Source organism: Leptonychotes weddellii, chromosome 12 (assembly GCF_054177405.1).
Source record: "Leptonychotes weddellii isolate Sample4059 chromosome 12, ASM5417740v2, whole genome shotgun sequence".
Taxonomy (NCBI): domain Eukaryota; kingdom Metazoa; phylum Chordata; class Mammalia; order Carnivora; family Phocidae; genus Leptonychotes; species Leptonychotes weddellii.
In genome coordinates this window covers 13,564,029-13,584,110 of record NC_138380.1, presented here as the reverse complement: position 1 = coordinate 13,584,110, position 20,082 = coordinate 13,564,029, and the positions used below count along the sequence as shown (strand labels likewise).

The window sequence follows — 20,082 nt, the reverse complement described above, 5'->3', positions numbered from 1 at the left end:
CAGCAGTAAAACGAGTTTTCGAAGCAGTTACTTAATTAACCGCTTTGAGCCCACACGGTGGAGCTCCGCCCCATAGGAGGAGCTAACACAGGCGGACCGAATTAGTCGGTCTGTCATTAACAAATAATCCCTTAATCTTTTCAGAGGAGCGAAACACACACAAAGGCCCAATCAGAAGCCGCGGCTCTAGGAGTTCGGTGGGAGGCGGGGCTGGGCAAGCGCCTTCCCACCTCCCAGCCTCCCGCCGCGGCCGTCGGAGCCTCGCGGGCTTGGGCAGGCCCCGCCCTCTGGCCAGGAGCTGCGGCTATTGGGCGGCGCGTTCCTTGCCGTCGCCTCAGTCGCTGGGAGAGGGAGGGTGGGGGCGGGGCCTGAGGTGGGCCGGGGGCCCAGGGAGAAAGGCGGGGAGACGAGGGCGGGCTGGGCGGATTCGACGAGCGCCGCGGCGGTTGGCGAAGCGGACGGGGCGCAGCCTTCCCGGTGCGAGGAACGGTTCCCGCTGACAGATCCCCTTCTTCCGGCCGCGCCACCCGGGAGGCGGATCCCCGGGGCCTGAGGAGGCTTCCTCGGCCCGGCCCGCCCTCCCTCCCTCCCTCTCCCGCGGGTCACCCAAGCGGCCTGTGAGGAGGAGGAGGAGGAGGTCGTCGGGGGCGGCGGCAGGCGGAGATCGCGCTCCCCCTTTCCCGGCGGCGGCGGCGGCGGCGGCGGCGGGGGCAGGACAATGGAGGTGGCTGTGGAGAAGGCGGCGACGGCGGCCGCGGCGGCTTCGGCGGCGGCCGCCGGGGGGCCCTCGGCGGCGCCAAGCGGGGAGAACGAGGCTGAGAGTCGGCAGGGCCCCGACTCGGAGCGCGGAGGCGAGGCGGCCCGGCTCAACCTGTTGGACACTTGCGCCGTGTGCCACCAGAACATCCAGAGCCGGGCGCCCAAGCTGCTGCCCTGCCTGCACTCCTTCTGCCAGCGCTGCCTACCCGCGCCCCAGCGCTACCTCATGCTGCCCGCGCCCATGCTGGGTTCGGCCGAGACCCCGCCGCCCGTCCCCGCCCCCGGCTCGCCGGTCAGCGGCTCCTCGCCGTTCGCCACCCAAGGTGAGAGCCGGCCGTGGGCGCGGGGGAGCCCGGGGAGGGGTTCGAGGAGGCGAGCGCCCTTGTGCGGCGCGACCCGCTGTCATGTCGCCGCCGCCCGGGGTGCGCGGCGGGGGAGGGGCGAGGAGGAGGGTCTGTGTTGGCGGCGGTGACATGGAGGGCCCGCGCGCGCTGCGGCGTGCCGCGCGCCCCGCGAGCAACTTCCACGGGCGCTGAGGACTTGGCGGCGCCGCCGCTGCTGCTGCTGCTCAGCATTCTCCTCCGGGGTTGGGTGGCCCGTGCGACCCGCACTTTTGAAAACCGCTGTTGGAGTGGGCTGTAGTGTGTATCTCGGCTTCTTGGCCGACTGCGTCTAGTTCACTGCTACCCTCTGCCTCCCCAAAGCTTTGTCCGGGTCCATATGATCCTAATCATCTCGTGTATAACCACGTTATTTGAGCTGGACGGGGGGAAGGGAGGGATGAAGATGAAGTGATGGTGACTTTCTTTGGTGATTGATTACAGATCAGATGCTGTCTATTTTCTATCTTGCATGTTTCAGGTTCTTTACCTTAACGAGTCCCCGATTTTTCTCCCTTCTGCTAGGGACAAAGGAACCAAAAGAGACGGTATTTTGTTGTCTTTTCTCCTTCGAAGATTTTATTTTGAAACGGTAAAGGGTAAAGAGAAATAGAGCAAAGTGATTTGGGGTGCAGGCTTTTCTTGTATTTTGTAAATGACAGCTGGAAATGTTGAAGTTACTGTTCTCTTTGTGGTGTTTGTTACTGTATAATGAGACTTGACAGGTAGTTCCCATTGCTAACGTTAACAGGTTTGAAACATTTAAAGTTAGTTAAAGTAAGCACAGTAATTATTCTAGTAGAATGCTTGAGGATTTTAAATTGTAATAGTGCAAATATTGGAGCACATCATTTTTAAAAATAGAAAGTAACTGGGAAAAGGGGGATAATTAATTTTTAATATATACTTTTAGAGGGTCTAGTTGATTTGAGATAAAATGCTAATTAAATAATTGAGGCTAGGTCAAGGGGTATATGAAATTGATGCTATAAATAGTAGTGTTAGACTTCATTTGATTATATGTTACCAACAGTATCTAGTTGAGGGAGCCAATTTTCCATGGGTCTCTTAAGTTTCTGCAGGTCGTGCCAGGGAGGTACTGACTGCCCTTTGTTTCTATTTTTAAATGATGTTTGTATAAAGATCAGCCTTGGAAGATAGAGATAGTGTCTTCCATCAGAGCAAAGAGCAGGCGTGCATAGGGTCCAGTATAATGTCTCTACTGGAGTAAAAGGCAGGCATGCTTACTGCCCATGACAAAAGATTGGGGTTCTCTAAGTTTAGGTTTCCTCTTGTGTAACACAACCCACTGCCTGTACAGGTGTCAGCCGGCCCTCTTTACCTTGCCTGGTGGGAACTGGGGTTCTGGGAACCAGTGCAAAAATGTTGATGCTTGGGCGCCTGGGTGGCTCAGTTGGTTAAGCGACTGCCTTCGGCTCAGGTCATGATCCTGGAGTCCCGGGATCGAGTCCCGCATCGGGCTCCCTGCTCGGCAGGGGGTCTGCTTCTCTCTCCGACCCTCCTCTCTCTCATGCTCTCTCTCTGTCTCTCAAAAAAAAAAAAAATGTTGATGCTTTGGCTCATGTTATTATAACTAATAAACTGCCCCTTGTCTCTCATCCCTGAGTCTTTGTATCTTCTACCGTGGTAAGCTAGCTTGCAGTTAGGCTGAAGTCTCAGATCTTTTACACTGTTTTCTCTGATGTGGCCCACCTGTTGGAAATTTAGTACAGGTGAAACTTAAATCTTAGTTCTTAATTTTTAGACACATTTTAAGGTTTCTTTTATTTATGTTTTAATTGGTTAAGCAGGCTAGTGGCCGATTAGGATCTGAATTTTGCATAATCCTAGAATTAAGATTTATCGTGTGCCTGGCCATGACATTTAGACCTGAATGAATGAGAACATGGGTAATAAAAGCTCTGAAACTAGACTCTGAGACAAGTTTTCAGTTTCAGAGTTCTCAAAATGTTCTGTGCAATTCTAGTCTCTCAATGTATTTTATCTTGGTGTTTGTATCAGCGAGAGTTCCAAGGAAGCATTTAAATTGGAAGGTAATGTTTTTTGTTTTTATACTAAGACAAAGTCTCTACTAAATGATACTTTAAATACAGTACAAAAAAAGAGGGTTATTTTCAATAAATTAAAATACTGTCTATCCTGAGTCTTATTGACTTGGATATATTCTCTCCCTTCCTCTTGCCTTGCAAACTTATTTAAATACTAGCTGAAGTAAAACTTGATCCAGTACATTTCATAAATATATAGGGTTCATTTGATCATCTGTACTTCATTCTCCTAATGAACTTGTGGGTATAGTCATCATGGGTTAAACTATAATACCTACAGGAGTTAAGCTAGATATCTGAGTTAGAGAACTATGAACTTGGGGGTAAAATAATAGGGAAGGGAGAGGGAGGGAATGGGAGGGGAAGTAAACTCAGCTCCAGCAGGTTGTCATGCAAGAGGGGAGGGCCAGTATTGAAGGATATATATATATAATTTCTTTAAATGAGAAGTCTGAAGCCCAGATTTTTGTGAGAGCTTTCTTAGTATTAGATATTGGCAAGTAAATAAAAACACATGCATACAGGCCCATTCTATAGGCCAAACAAAACAAGTTTTGTTGAGGCCACAACCATGTTGCAGTTATGCTCTTCCCTTTTAGATTTAGTTAGTGGTTTTCAAATTTTAGCTCTACTAGAGTCACTGGTATACTTATTAAAAATTTAGATTTCTAGGGGCACCTGGGTGGCTAGGTTGGTTAAGGGTCTCCCTTCAGCTCAGGTCATGATCTCAGGATCCTGGGATCCTAGCCCCCATGGGGCGGGCTCCCTGCTCAGTCGTGAGCCTGCATCTGCTTCTTCCTCTACCCCTCCCTGCTTTTGTGTGTGCGTGCTCTCGCTCTCAAATAAATAAATAAAATCTTTATTTTTTAATTTGTTTTTAGGATTTTATTTATTTAAGGTAGAGCGAGAGCAAGCAAGCGAGAGAGGAGCTCCTCCCCCCCATGCAGGGCACCATCCCAGGACTCTGGGATCATGACCTGAGCCAAAGGCAGATGCTTAACTGACTGAGCCACCTAGGTGCCCCTAAATAAAATATTAAAAAAAAAAAAAATAGATTTCTAGGCCTGTCCCTCCAGAGAGCCCAACTTGGCATAGTTATAGAATTCTAGAGTATATTAAGCTCTAGTGTTTCTTTAGTTCAAGCAGTATTATATTCCAAAATAAAATTGATCATAAGAGGATCCCTTAGGAAATTAAGACCAAAATTCAAGGTATAGAATAACAGTTTTCAACATTATCAGACCTAATTTTTCTGTTAAATAATTTTCGGTGCTCCATGTTATCCTAAATGAAATTCATAGAAAATAAATCCTTCTAAAATGTTTTTTTATGAAAAAGAAATAAAGCTAATTTATAACAACAAAAAGGTATGTATTATGATTTATAAATGCCCGGACACAATTACATTAGCTCTCAAGACCTCATTGAGAACATGGGTCAAAACTGTCCTTTTGTAAGGCTGCCAGTTGGAAGGAATGAGGATGAGTGACCACACGCTAAAGTTGGATGACTACCTTGGATGTGATTGTCATTTTCTTAGTGTGCAGTTATATCCAGGAAAGAAGGAAAAGCTTAGAAAACAGATTTTCTTTAGGTACATTATAGGTACCCGAAGTCAGAAGACAAACTGATCTTGGACAAATGTTACAACATTGTGCAATATTTTGTGGTGGTGATGTAGTGTTCAGTAAAAGAGTAGCAAACTCTATTTTTTTCTCTTTAATTTTTTATTTAAATTGAATTAGCCAACATATAGTACATCTGTAGTTTCAGATGTAGTGTTCAATAATTTATCTGTTGCGTATAACTCCAGTGCTTATCACATCACGTGCCCTCCTTAATGCCCATCACCCAATTACCCCATCCCCCAACGCTAAGCTATTTTTAAAAGAATACTGAGCATACTCTTGAAAAGGGTCACATTATTTGTCCAGGGAGAGTAAAAAATAAGAAACCATCAGTTTTCTTAGACTTCTATACTAACTGGCAGTCTATAAGATGTAACTGTCAATTCTGGGATCTGATTTCTTTGGGTTCTTGGTAAGAAGTATAAATCACCTTGTGAGTACAAGATATAATGTCAGAGAATTAATAGTATTTAAGATTGATCCATATTGCCTACCAGTTTTGTACACAGTTATATATACAGTATTCACCTGTTAATGGAAATTATACTATTGTTTTCAATTTGGGGCTATTATGAATAAAACTGTTATAAATATTTGTAGACAAGTCTTTATGTGGATATGTTTTCATTTCCTTGGGTAAATACTTGGAATTTCTTGTTTGCATCATAAATGTGTATTTACACTGGTTGTACTGTTTTGCATTCCCTCCAGCAACGTATGAGAGTTCCAGTTGGTTCACATCCTCGCCAATTTGGGTGTTGGTATTTAATTTTAGTCATTCTGGTATGTGCAAAGGGGAGTCTCATGGTTTTAATTTTCATCTCCCCGATGAATAATGATGAGCATCTTTTCCTGTGCTTATTAGCTATTAACAGCTTTTTGGTAAAATTTCAGTTTATCTTTTGTAGATTTTTAAAATTAGGTAATGGATTACATTACTGAAAAGTAAATATTCTTTATATGCATTCTGTATCCTGGTCCTCTGTTAAATACGTGTATGCACATATTTACTCCTGTACCTTGCCTGTTCATTTTCTTTTTTTTTTTTTTAAAGATTTTATTTATTTATTTATTTGAGAGAGAGAAACAGCATGAGAGGAGAGAGGGTCAGAGGGAGAAGCAGGCTCCCCGCCGAGCCTGGAGCCCGATGTGGGACTCGATCCCAGGACTCCAGGACCATGACCTGAGCCGAAGGCAGTCGCTTAACCAACTGAGCCACCCAGGCGCCCCTTGCCTGTTCATTTTCTTAATGGTGTCTTTTGAAGAGCTGAAGTTTTAAATTTTGATTAAGTCTGATTTGTCAATTTTTTTCTTTTTTCTTAATTTTTTAGAAGATTTTTATTTATTTATTTGATAGAGAGAGATACAGCAAGAGAGGGAACATAAGCAGGGGAGTGGGAGAGGGAGAAGCAGGCTTCCCGCTGAGCAGGGAGCCCTATACGGGGGCTCGATCCCAGGATGCTGGGATGATGACCTGAGCCAAAGGCAGGTGCTTAACGACTGAGCCACCCAGGTGCCTTTTTTCTTTTTATAGTTAGTAATTTTTGTGTTCTATTTAACAATTCTTTGCCTACCGTGAGTTTACTAAGATTTTGTACTTTCAGTATTTTTATAGTTCTGGTTTTTATATTTAGATGTGTCATCTATTTTGAGCAATTTTTGTATTAGGTATAAGGGTTGAGATTCATGTTTTTAACCATATGTTAAAGTATCATTTATTTGAAAAGGGTACTTTTCCCATTACATCACTTTGGCATTTTTGTAAAAAATCGGTTGAACATGTATGTAGGATTCTGTTGCTATACACTTTTCTGTTCTTTTGAGCTATCCATTCAGGAATAAGTGTTTGGGGTTTGTTTTGTTTTGTTTTTTTATTGCTGTAGCTTTTTTTTTTTTTTTAAGATTTTATTTACTTATGTGAGAGTGCCAGAGAATGTGGGAGCATGAGCAGGGGGAGAGTCAGAGGGAGAGGGAGAAGCCCAAGCAGACTCCCTGCTGGGTAGGGAGCCTGATGTGGGACTCCATCCCAGGACCCTGGGATCATGACCTGAGCCGAAGTCAGACGCTTAACCGACTGAGCCATCCAGGTGCCCATATTGCTATAGCTTTTAAAGCAAATTTTCAATTGGACAGTTTTGTTCTTTTTCAAAATTGTTTTGCTCTTTGAAGTAATTTACATTTCTTCATAAATTTTAGAATCCACTTGTTAATTTCTACACAAAAGCCTGCTATGATTTTGATTAGAATTGCATTAAATCCGGATACCACTTTGGGGAGAATGATCTAACAATATTGACTATCCCTATCTATAAACATGTTTTATCTCCTATTTAGATCTTTAATTTCTCTCAGCACTATTTTATCATAGTAGTCTTGCACAATATTTGTGAAGTTTATTCCAAAATATCTTATGATAATGTTTAATGATATTGGTGTTTTTAAAAAATACCATTTCCAATTGTTGCTAGCTAAAATACAATTGACTTTTGTATATTGGTTGTATCACATTATCTTGCTAAATTCAATGATTAAATCTTAATAGTTTTTTTGTCTCTTAAGATTTTCTTCATAGACTATCCTGTTGCTCACAGGTAGATAGTTTTACTTCTTTCTTTCAAGTCCTAATTTCTGTCATTTTCTTCCCTTACTGCACTAGGTAGGACCTCCAGTACAGTATTGAATAGAAGTTTAATTTCACTATTAAATGAGAGATGACATCCTTACCTTATTCCTGATCTTAGGAGGATAACGTTAGTTGTTCACCATTAATATGTTAGATCTATTAGCTTTTTACAGATGCCCGTTATCACAATTAAGAAGATCTCTTCTATTCGTAGTGTGCTGAGGATTTTAATTGTGTTGGATGATGAATTTTGTCAAATGCATTTTCTGTATCTGTTAAAATGATCATCTGGGTTTTCTCTTTTTTTCTGTTGATGTTGTGAATTATGTTGATTTTCAGATGTTAAACGTATCTTGCATTCTTGGGATATACTCTACTTGGTCACCATGTAGTATCCTGTTTGTGTACTTGTGGATTTGATTTGCTAATATTTTAGCGACTTTTTTATGTTCATGAGGAATATTGGTGATAGAGTTTTCTTGTATCTTTATCTGATTTTGGCATCAAGATAATAACTGTCCTCAAAATGAGTAAAGTGTTCCATCTCTAATTTTCTGAAAGAGGTTTTTTTAAGTTAGTATTAATTTTTTAAATATTTGACAATTCAATTAATCCATCTGGGTTTGGAGTTTTCATTATGAGAAGGTTTTTGATTAGGAATTCAGTGTCTTTACTTGATACAGGGCTCTTCAGATTTTATATTCATGAATCCATTTTGATAAGTTGAAAATTTTCTGTTTCATATAATTGGTGCATTTTTAACATATATTCTACATACTCCCTTTCCCTTTTAATGTTTTCAAGGCCTGAACAATGTCCCAGACCTCTTTTGTTTCTACTTGTAGTGTTTGCTCTTTTTTCTTGTTTGCTATTCTTAAGGGCTTATCTACTAACTTTTGGCTTTGTTAGTTTTATTTATTGTTTGTCTCTGCTTTAAAGGTATAATTTTCTTTCTAAGCATGTGTTGGCCACCTCAAACAAATTTTGTGTTTTTATTAACATTCTATTAAAATATTTTAAAATTTTTCTGTGATTTCTTCTGTGACTGTTGGGTTGCTTAGAAATGTGTTAATTTAAAGGTATATGGGGATTTTCTGGATAGTTTATTCCATTGTAGTAAGAAAAAAAACACTCTGTAAGACTTAAATCTCTTTAGAAGTTATTGAGACATTTGATGTCCTAACATATTGTTTATCTTGGTGAATGTTCTATGTATATTTGAAAAGAATTTAAATTCTATCCACAGTTGTTTGGTGTTGTGTTCTATAAATGTCAGTTAGGGGCGCCTGGGTGGCTCAGTTGGTTAAGCGACTGCCTTCAGCTCAGGTCATGATCCTGGAGTCCCAGGATCGAGTCCCGCATCGGGCTCCCTGCTCGGCAGGGAGTCTGCTTCTCCCTCTGACCCTCCTCCCTCTCCTGCTCTCTGTCTCTCATTCTCTCTCTCTCAAATAAATAAATAAAATCTTTTAAAAAATAAATAAATAAAAATAAATGTCAGTTAGGTCAAGTTGGTTGATAGTGTTGTAAAAATCTTTGTTTTGGTTTGGTTTTCTTCTTTTTTTTTTTTTTTGTCTACTTCTTCTATCAGTTACAGAGAGAAGAATGTTAAAATCTCATGATTGTTGACCTTTTTATTCCTTTAATCCTGGTTAGTTTTTGCTGCAGATATTTTAACACTTTATCTTATTGATTAATTGCCTGCCCTTTTTAACACCATGAAATGTTCTTTATCTCTCGTACTACTTTTTCATGAAGTCTACATTGTCTTAGGTTAATACAACTACACCAGTTTTCTTACCTCTGTTTGAATGGTATATTTTTCCATTCTTCTACTTTTAACCTTTCTGTTTAAAGTAGATCTCTTGTTGATAGTGAATAGTTGTGTCTTGCTTTGTTATCCAACCTGTAAATTTTGCTTTTATTCTTTAATCCATTTACATTTTAAGTAATTATTAGTATGGTCAAGTTTAAGTCTACTTTTTAAAAATTTGTTTTCTTTTTGTTCCTGCTGGGCCTCTAGTATCTTTGTTTTTCTCAATCCCTTAGCTACTGTTCTCTGGTAAGCATCCCAAAGTCTTGCTGTGCATATGCATGGTAGCCTTCACCAAGGACTTTGAGAAACCCTAGAGAGACTACTGGCACCCTCACTCTTTGCAGCTCTCTTCTCTCTAGTGTTTAATCTCTTTCAAGCCCCAAATTTTCCTCTGGCCTTTTAAGCTATGTTCTGCTTAGGCTCTAGCTCCCTGCATTGTGGTTGCGAAATAGTCCCCAGGCAGAGAATCAAGATATGTTAGGGGTTCACCTCCTGAATTTCCCTTTCCAGGGATCACAATCCTCATTGCCTGTTTTCCAATGCCTGAAGACAGTTGCCTCGTATATTCTTCCCAGTTACATACAGTTGTTCGTGGCAGGCAAACTTGTCTTGGTACTGGTGGAAAGTTACTCTGTCCTGGTGGAAAGTTGATGTCAAAATACCATTTTTAAATTGCATTGAACCTTTTAAATACACTCACATGTGGGTAATTTGATTCTTAGATCTCTAGATTTTTATCTTTTTAATTTTTCTTAGAGATCTCACCAAGTTAAACTATCATCCTAGATGCACGAGCCCGACATTTCTTCCTATAACCTTGACCCCTTTCTCAAATTTACTTCTGCATTTTCAAGTACATACTAGACCAGTAGTCTCCAGAATGGGATGTGTGTCACACATTATGAGGTAACATAATTCATTGAGTTGAGGGAAAACATTAGAACTTCTTTAAGTTAAGCGTTAAAGTACTTGATAAGTAGTATGTCATGGTCACATGAAAAAGCATGTCAAAATGGCTACATCTCACATATGGCATACAAAGTATTCTGAGGAGGAGGAATGAGGGCTGCTGCAAGTCCTAAAGGTAACTTTGTATGAGTTAGGAATACATGTCCTCTTGACATATGTAGCACCAAGGACTACCTGGCATAGGAAGTGGAATGCATATTAATCTCCATTTGCCCTCTTAAATTAAGTAGTCCCTTGTGCTGTACAGCCAATCAAACTGTACACAGCTGCCCTGGAGGTAATAGGATTTCTATACTGCAGACCCTAATGTGACCCTCACTCCACCCCTAGCGCGCGCGCGCACACACACACACACACTGTAATACAATTTACATGTTCTTTGATAAGTTGGCTTATGGATTGTAGCCTCTGTTTTTAACTAAAATGACTGTCAAAAATTGAAGATCATGGTAGACCATTACCAGGACCCTGACACAAAACCCTGTAATCTCAGTTCCTAGGGAATTCCCATATGGAGGCCACTCACAAAAGCCCCTCAGTTTCAGCAGCCTGGAGAGTCCCTAAGTTGTAGGATGTAGGGCACATGTGTAATGGCCATAAAAAGTGATCCCCAACTCCAATTAATAGCATAGAGGGGTACATTTAAGTCTGTCATCAAGGTTGGATGCTGATAACTTGGCTCCTCCCCAGTTTAGGAAAATACAGAAGGCTCCTTGGGGCTTCCCATATTTGGTGACTTCTTTAGTGTTACATAGAGGGATAGATACTTGTCATTTCCTGGAACCTGAATATGCAGTCAGTGATGGATTAGCCAGCAAGGAGATCTGTATTCTATAGAAAGCTGTCTTTGTTGCTGCTCCATTTTGTTTTTCATTTTATCAGGTGTATGGAGTTGATGGGAGTCGTGATTTTCCACCAGCCCTAAATTATTTGAATATTTGAAATCTCATTTTCAGCTATGATAAAGATAATACTAATTTGTAAGCATAACAGCATTAGAGTGGCAGAATTGATATTTTATAGGCTCTTTATCAGTCTTGTGAGGTTAATTAACATAAGTGATTTTCTAACTAAATCTAGTAATTGGGCCTAAAAGTTTCAGAATTACTGAGAAGACTCTTTGAAATTGATTGACATCCTCTGTATTAATGATGAACTATGCCTTAAATGTATATTACATCTTGGACTGTTAGAGAATGTGGTATGAAGCTATCATGATTAGCAAGCCATTTAAAAATATTTTACCCTGATTTTATTCTTTCAAAATGTCTTGTTTGTATGATTTATTATATACAGGATATACTAGTTCCATAGTATATATACATAATAAATATATATGTAGGCGCATGTTCAAATACTTGTGTTTAAAACAACATGTGAACGTAACTGTCAGCTGAATTGCCTCAGTGTTTTTCTGTGTTTATCTCATCTTTAAAAATGGTTTTCAGGGCGCCTGGGTGGCTCAGTTGTTAAGCGTCTGCCTTCGGCTCGGGTCATGATCCCAGGGTCCTGGGATCGAGTCCCACATCGGGCTCCCTGCTCCGCGGGAAGCCTGCTTCTCCCTCTCCCACTCCCCCTGCTTGTGTTCCTGCTCTCACTGTGTCTCTCTCTGTCAAATAAATAAATAAAATCTTAAAAAAAATAAAAATAAAAATAAATAAAATAAATAAATAAATAAAAATGGTTTTCAGATCCTCTTCTAAGTTGTAAAAATACAGGATTCCTCAAAGAACTTTGTTCTGATTTCCTCTAAAATACATAGTCCATAGGTACTCTTGTCATGATGCAATAAATTTAAAAGAAAACTGTCATATATAGTAACTGGAAATCATAACTACCAGACCTTTATTTTACCTTGATCATGAGAATAGTCTTTCTGGGATCTCTTGACTGTATATTCAGCATTAAGGATGACCAGGAGGAGAGCCTTTCGCACATGACATTCTTAGTATCTGTCTCTGTACTGGTGCATGTTGATTTATGTTTCTTCTGGTCCTCATCAATCTTCTATACTTGACTTGTGTGTCATGTGCCTTAACTTGCTTTTACTAATTTTCTCAGCTCACTTTCCCACCTATCTTTTGGTATTAAGGTTTCCTCCCACTTCTCTGACCCTTCATTTTTGGCCTCCCGTTGTCCTCTGTTCCTTTCCCTTCTCTGGAGATTAGAGTGAGGAGATCACCTAGGACAAGACTTTAGGAATTCAGGTATGTAATGGATATGTAGGATGGAAGCCCAGAAAGGAGATTGAGAAGAGGTATGAGAAAACCAGGAAAATGTAGAGTCATGGAAGCCAAGGAAGGAAAGTATTAACAAAGGCAGTGGTGTTTCACAGTGTGGTGTTACTGCAGGATCAAATAAGAGAGGCCAAAAACATTTTTAGTGTTAGAAGCATGGCAGTTGTGCAAAAGCATATTTTGGTGGAGACGTAGAAGGGGAAACCCTACTGGGGTAGGTTTTGCAATGGGTGGGAAGTTAAGACAACTCTGTGGAGAAGTTTAAAGGGATAAGGCAATACTTGGGGAGAAAAATGGAATTAAGGAGGGTTTCTTGTTTATTGCCTTTTTGTAAATAGGAAAAGCTTAAGCATGTTTATATGAAAGTGGAAGAGTTCAATCAAGTGAGCTATCGCATATACCACAGAAGGGATTTGTAAGTGAGTGTGTGAGGGTTCTGAGAAGGCAGGATAGGATTGATCCAAGGCATAGGTGGAGAGATTGGTGACTTTGGATAAGAGAGACATTTTGTTATGAAAAGGAGAAGAAGGCAAGAACAGGTGTATGGATAGAAGATTGTCTGTGTGTATTCAGAGTCGATTGCATTTTCCAGTAAAATGTAGCATGATTGCAGATCTTGTTGAGGCCCACTTGCTGCTAGAGATCATACATTTGTAGTGATACCTGTCTGCCTTATAATGCTACCCAGCACTTCTCTGAAGAAGCAGAGTATTTTAGGCAGTGCTATTCAAAGTGTGGTCCACAAACTGCTAATAGGGTCTGAAATGAGACCGTTTGCCGCTGGAAAGTATGAGGGAGCTGGGACAGCCTAGCTCCTGAGATTCTTAGAAATACTCAGTGAAAGAAAAGAGCCCCACACTGAGAAGAAACTGCTGCAAATAAACAAGATTTGATGAGAGTAGGAATTTAGGGGCAAAGAAGAGAAAATGATACATGTGGCAGGAGGGCACTGGAGGAGGCAGATCTCAGAAAGTCTTAGGGAAGTGGTTATACTAAAGTACCACAGGTTTGAATACTTTGTGATAACAACATAAGAGGAAACCTTAGAACTCTGAATCTAGGAAAGCTATCTTAGTCTGTTTACATATCCTACATAGAAAACTTAAAAGTATAGGAAAACCCATTCTATAATATGATTTATAGAAAGTACTGTAATTTTATACTACTGAAAGATAGTATAAGAAAAAAGATGACAACAGTCCTCTGAGTAACAGATCTAAAGAAATGAAGATAGCAGTATACTTTGGTCTTAAAGCAGAGACATAATGAAACCTATTACTACAAAATGAGCTGAGAAAATTAAATAATATGTTATGAAAAAACAGTATAAATTAGAAATGTTTAGAAATGAGCTCCTACGCTGTAGGAGATCATGAAAAGAAAAACTGACAGACTTGAGGAATGAATTAGAAATTTTTCAGAAATGAAGATGAACCAGAAAGTTCTTGAATGAGTAGACACTCTAGAAAGTACCATAAAAGAAATGATGGAAAAAGAACAAGTGAAAACAAATCAAGTAAAGAGATAAAAGAAATTCATAAAGTGACAAGAAGATGTTATATGCATAGGCACATAAGTATATGGACATTAATAATAGTACCTGGAGACTATTTGAAAAAAGAAACAGGAAAAAAACAAAAACAAGAAAATGTTGTTAAAACAAAGATGAACATCTGTATTATAAGGGTTCACCATGTGCCTAGGAAAATTGAAACAGCCACCACTGAAACATGTTTCAGGGCTTTAAAAGAAAAAAAATAATACTTTGGGCATCTACACACAAAGACTATATCAGTTAGATGGAAAGAATGCCAGATTATCATTAGACTCTCCAACATTAGTACTTGAATCTGGAAGACTGTGGAGTAAAGATTTTTAAGATTTTAATAGAAAAAAATGTGAATTGAGACACATACCCAGCCAACTGATGTTTAAGCATAAAGACCACGTGTAAGAACTTTGAAAGTACTGTTCCTATGAGCCCTTCCTAAGGATTCTAGATTTTGCTGCATTTTCTTTATTTCTCACATCAGTATACTTAGTGTCATTTTTTCTGATTTATATGGGAATAGGTTGTAGACATGACACTTGAGCCCCAAATATGTCAGTGTGTCTCTGAAGTATAGATTCTCTTTTTTAGAAGGTTGTTTCTTTTAGATTTACTGAGATAAGGTTAACATACAGTAAGCTGCACATATTTAAAATGTACAAGTTGATGAGTTTTGATATATGCAAGGATAATCCTCTATAACCACGGTATAATTACCAAATTCTGGATATTTGACATTAATACAATGCTATTATCTAATACATAGCCTATATTCAAATTTTGCCAGTTGTCACAGTAATGTCCTTCACAGCAGCTTTTTTCCCCCTTTGGTGGTGGGGGAAATCAGGACACAGATTGCTAGCATGTACCATAGAATAGATTTGTGGATAAGCTCCAGAGGGTGAATTTCCAGCAGATCCCACGGATACAGAACCAAAGTGTGAGTGATGGGTGTTATCTTTTCTAACAGGGTCTGATATCAGGTCTGAAGGGAAAATTCTTCCTTGGGCACTCTGTCCTAGCCTTAGAGGTAGTGGCTATTATGTATCATAATTATCATATCTCCTGTTATACTTATATTCTTGAGCATTGTCTCAACTTCTTACTAGCCAATCCTTGTTAATCCCAGTTCCTTGATGTCGTTAATAATTATTTATGTCAAACGTTGTTTTTTCAAACTTAATGTTTGATTTCTCTCCTTATTGTACCTAGCCTGATGGATCATTTTTGGCAAATGTAATGTGTCCTCTTAGGTGCTTTACTTTAGGAAACCCTGATGTCATTCTGTCCCATTGTTGTTGGGTGTTTGGCTTTGATCACTGGTTTGAACAGCCAGATTTCTCCACTTTACAGATATCTTTTTTCCCCCTTTATAATTAATAAGTAACCTCCTGTGAGATACTTTGGGGTCTGTGTGCGTGTTCTTTTTTTTTTTTTTTTTAAAGATTTTATTTATTTATTTGAGCCAGAGAGAATGAGAGAGAGAGAGAGAGCACATGAGAGGGGGTAGGGTCAGAGGGAGAAGCAGGCTCCCTGCCGAGCAGGGAGCCCGATGCGGGACTCGATCCAGGGACTCCAGGATCATGACCTGAGCCGAAGGCAGTCGCTTAACCAACTGAGCCACCCAGGCGCCCTGTGTGAGTGTTCTATTCCCAAAAACCGTAGATAGCATCCACTGTTGATTCTTCCCCTCATCATTTATTATTGTGATGTTGCAAAATGGTGATTTTTCTGTCTCTCTCTGCTTATTGATACTCTACTGTATGGATGAGATTTTCCTTTTCCATTTATTTATTGTGGGCTTGTTAAATTTTTTTATATGTTATAAACCATTCCCTTCATTATTTATTTTGATAACCACATTGTTCCAGTTTGGGCAGTAGAAACCCCTTCAAGTTGAAATCTTGTCCTTTGACATGCCCCTATTGACTTTTCAGTACGTCTTATCTTGCTGGCAAACCAAAGAGTTTCTAGGTTCATCTTGTACTTTTCTGTACCAGCCTTGGTTGTTTCTCTAGGGAGCCCCAATTCCTTAGTGAAGTCCAATTTATCTTTATGAATTTTTCTTTTGTTTGGTATCTAAGAAATCATTACCTAACATAAATGTTTTCCCCTTGAAGTTTCATAGTTTTAAGTTTTATGTTTAGATCTATGATCCATTTTGAGTTAATTTTATATGAGATATGAAGTATGGATCCAAGTTCATTTTACATGTAGATATTTAATTTTTTCACCACTGCTGTTGAAAAAACCATCCTTTCTCCTACTGCATTGCCTTTGTCAATTATCATTTGTCCATGTACATCTGGGTTTATTTTTAGGCTTTCTGTTCTGTGGATCAGTTTGTTTTTACCACCAATACCATGCTGTTGAGTTTTTATACTAATGCCAAGAGATCTTTTAGCAGGAAAACAATAGGCAAGATGTTCTGCAGGGAATTCTTTTTTTTTTCTTTTCATTTTTTATATTAAGTTTTTTATTTTAATTCCAGTATAGTTAACATACCATGTTATATTAGTTTCAAGTGTACAGTATAGTGATTCAACATTTCTGTACATTACTCATTGTTCATCATGATAAGTATACTCTTTAATCTCTGTCACCTGTTTCACCCATTCCCCAACCACCTCCCTTCTGGTAACCATCAGTTTGTTCTCTATAGTTAAGAGTCTGTTTTTTGGTTTGTCTTTTTTTTTCTTTGTTCATTTGTTTTTTTAAATTTCACATACGAGTGAAATCATATGGTATTTGTCTTCCTCTGACTAACTTCTTTCACTTAGAATTATGCCCTCCAGATTCATCCATGTTATTGCAAATGGCAAAGATTTCATTCTTTTTTATGGCTGAGTAATTTCCCAGTGTGTGTGTGTGTGTGTGTGTGTGTGTACCTTTTCTTTATCCATTCATCCATTGGTGGACACTTGGGCTGCTTCTGTAATTTGGCTATTGTAAATAATGCTGCAGTAAACATATGGTTCCATATATCTTTTTGAATTAGTGTTTTTGTATTGTTTGGTTAAAAATCCAGTAGTAGAATTATCGGATCATAGGGTAATTCTGTTTTTAAATTTTCAAAGAAACTCCATACTGTGTTCCACAGTGGCTGTACCAATTTGCATTCCCACCAACAGATGTTCCTTTTTCTCTACATCTTTGCCAACACTTGTGTTTTCGATTGTAACCATTCTGACAGGTGTGAAGTGATACCTTATTGTGGTTTTGATTTGCATTTCCCCGATGATGAGTGTGATATTGGGCACCTTTTCATGTGTCTTTTGGTAATCTGCATGTCTTCTGTAGAGAAATGTCTGTTCATCTCTTCTGCCTATTTTTTAATTTTATTTTTATTTTTTTGAGTATTGAGTTTTAGAAGTTCTTTTATTTTGGATACTAACCCTCTATCAGGTATGTTGTTTACAAATATCTTCTCCCATTCTGTATATTGCCTTTCAGTTTTGCTGATTGTTTGCTGTGCAGAAGCTTTTTATTTTGATATAGTCCCAAAAATTTATTTTTGCTTTTGTTTTCATTGCCTCAGGAGACATAGCTAAGAAAAATGTTGCTATGATTGATGTCAGAGAAATTACTGCCTGTGCTCTCTTCTAGGATTTTTATGGTTTCAGTCTCACGTTTAGGTCTAATCCATTTTGAGTTTATTTTTGTGTATGGTGTAAAAAGTGGGCCAGTTTCATTCTTTTGCATGTAGCTGTCTTTTCCCAACACCGTTTGTTGAAGAGACAGTCTTTTTGTCACTGGATATTCTTTCCTGCTTTGTTGAAGATTAATTAACCATATAGTTGTGGGATTGTTTCTGGGTTTTCTGTTCTGTTCCATTGATCTATGTGTCTATTTTTGTGCCAGTACCATACTTTTATGATTACTACATTTTGTAATATAACTTAAAGTCTGGAATTGTGATACCTCCAGTTTTGCTTTTCATTTTCAAGATTGCTTTGGCTATCTGGGGTCTTTTTGGTTCCATGCAGATTTTAGAATTTCTTGTTCTAGCTCTGTGAAAAATACTGGTATTTTTGGTATTTTAATAGGGATTGCATTAAATCTGTAGATTGCTTTTGGTAGTATAGACATATAACAGTATTTGTTCTTCCAACCCATGAGCAGAGAATGACTTTCCATTTCTTTGTGTCATCTTTGATTTCTTTCATCAGTGTTTTGTAGTTTTTAGAGTTCAAGTGTTTCACCTCTTCGGTAAAGTTTATTCCTAGTTATTGTTTTTGGTGCATTTGTAAATGGGGTTGTTTCTTAATTTCACTTTCTCTGTTGTTTCATCATTACTGTATAAAAATGCAACAAATTTCTGTACATTGATTTTGTATCCTGTGACCTTACTGAATTCAGTTCTGGTAGTTTTTTGGTAGAATCTTTAGGGTTTTCTATATTTAGTATCATGTCATCTGCAAATAGTGAAAGTTTGACTTCTTCCTCACCAATTTGGATGCCTTTTATTTCTTTTTATTGTCTGCCTGCTGTGGCTAGGACTTCCAGTACTTTGTTGAATAAAAATGGTAAGAGTGGACATCACTGTCTTGTTCCTGACCTTAGGAGAAAAGCTTTCAGTTTTTCCCCATTGAGTATGATGTTGCCAATGGGTTTTTCATTTAAGGCCTTTTATTATGTTGAGGTTATGTTCCCTTTAGACCTAGTTCATTCAGGGTTTTTTATGGAGAATGGATGTTATACTTTGTCACGTGCTTTTTCTGAATCTCTTGAAATGATCATATGGTTTTTATCCTTTCTCTTAGGTGATGTATCACATTGATTGATTTGTGAATATTGAACCATGCTTGCATCCTGGGAGTAAGTCCCACTTGATTGAGGTGAATGATTTAAGTATTGTTGGATTCAGTGTGCTCATATTTTGTTGAGCATTTTTGCATCTAGTTCATCAGAGATACTGGCCTGTAGTTCTCTTTTATTTTGTGGTATCTTTTTTTAAAGATTTTATTTATGTATTTGAGAGTGAGAGAGCATGAGAGGGGGGAGGGTCAGAGGGAGAAGCAGAAGCAGACTCCCTGCCGAGCAGGGAGCCCAATGTGGGACACCATCCTGGGACTCCAGGATCATGACCTGAGCCGAAGGCAGTCGCTTAACCAACTGAGCCACCCAGGCGTGCTATTTTGTGGTATCTTTATCTGGTTTTACTTTCAGGATAATGTTGGCCTTATAGAATGAATTTGAAAGCCTTCCTTCCTCTTCTATTTTTTGGAATAGTTTGAGAAGAATAGGTGTTAACTCCTTAAATGATGGGTAGAATTCACCTGTGAAGCCACTTGCTCCTGGAGTTTTGTTTGTTGAGAGTTTTTTTGATTACTGAGTCAATTTCATTGCCAGTTATTAGTCTGTTCACTTTCTTTTTTTCTTATTTCATTTTTGGTAATTTCTGTATCTAGGAATTGATCCATTCCTTCCAGGTTGTCCAATTTGTTGGCATATAATTTCTCATAATATTCCCTTATAATTGTATTTATGTGAGGTTGGTTATTTCTCCTCTATCATTTGTGATTTTATTTATTTGGTCCTTTCTCTTTTTGATAAGTCTGGCTAGAGGTTGATTGATTTTACTGATTTTTTCAAAGAACCAGCTCCTGGTTTCATTGATTGTTTATTTTCTGTTTAGATGTCCTGTCCATTGATGTAAGTGGGATGTTAAAATCCCCTACTATTAGTGTATTATTATCAATGAGTTCCTTTATGTTTGTTATTGTTTTATATATTTGGGTGCTTCCGTGTTGGATGCATACATATTTGTGATTGTTATATCTTCTTGTTGGAATAGTTCCTTTATTATTACATAGTGCTCTTCTTTGTCTCTTGTTACAGTCTTTGTTTTAAAGCCTAGTTTGTCCAATATAAGTATTGCTGCTTTGGCCTTCTTTTGACATCCGTTTGCATGATAAATGTTTCTACATCTCCTCACTTTCAGTCTGCAGGTGTCTTTACGTCTAAAATGAGTCTCTTGTAGGCAGCATGTAGATGGGGTTTTTTTTTTATCCATTCTGTCACCCTCTGTCTTTTTTTAAAGATTTATTTCTTG

At 38.9% G+C, this 20,082-nt stretch overlaps 1 protein-coding gene across 2 annotated transcripts in view; it reads left to right on the top strand.

Moving 5' to 3' along the window:
• The first annotated feature begins 406 nt into the window (after positions 1–406).
• Positions 407–20,082, top strand: part of TRIM24 (tripartite motif containing 24) — a 96,682-nt gene continuing 77,006 nt past the window's right edge. For both annotated transcript variants that reach the window (XM_006740391.3, XM_006740390.3), the window contains exon 1: positions 407–1,082. In XM_006740391.3, the coding sequence (XP_006740454.1) occupies positions 719–1,082 (364 nt within the window). In that variant the 5' untranslated portion in view covers positions 407–718. The remainder of the gene's footprint in view (positions 1,083–20,082) is intronic.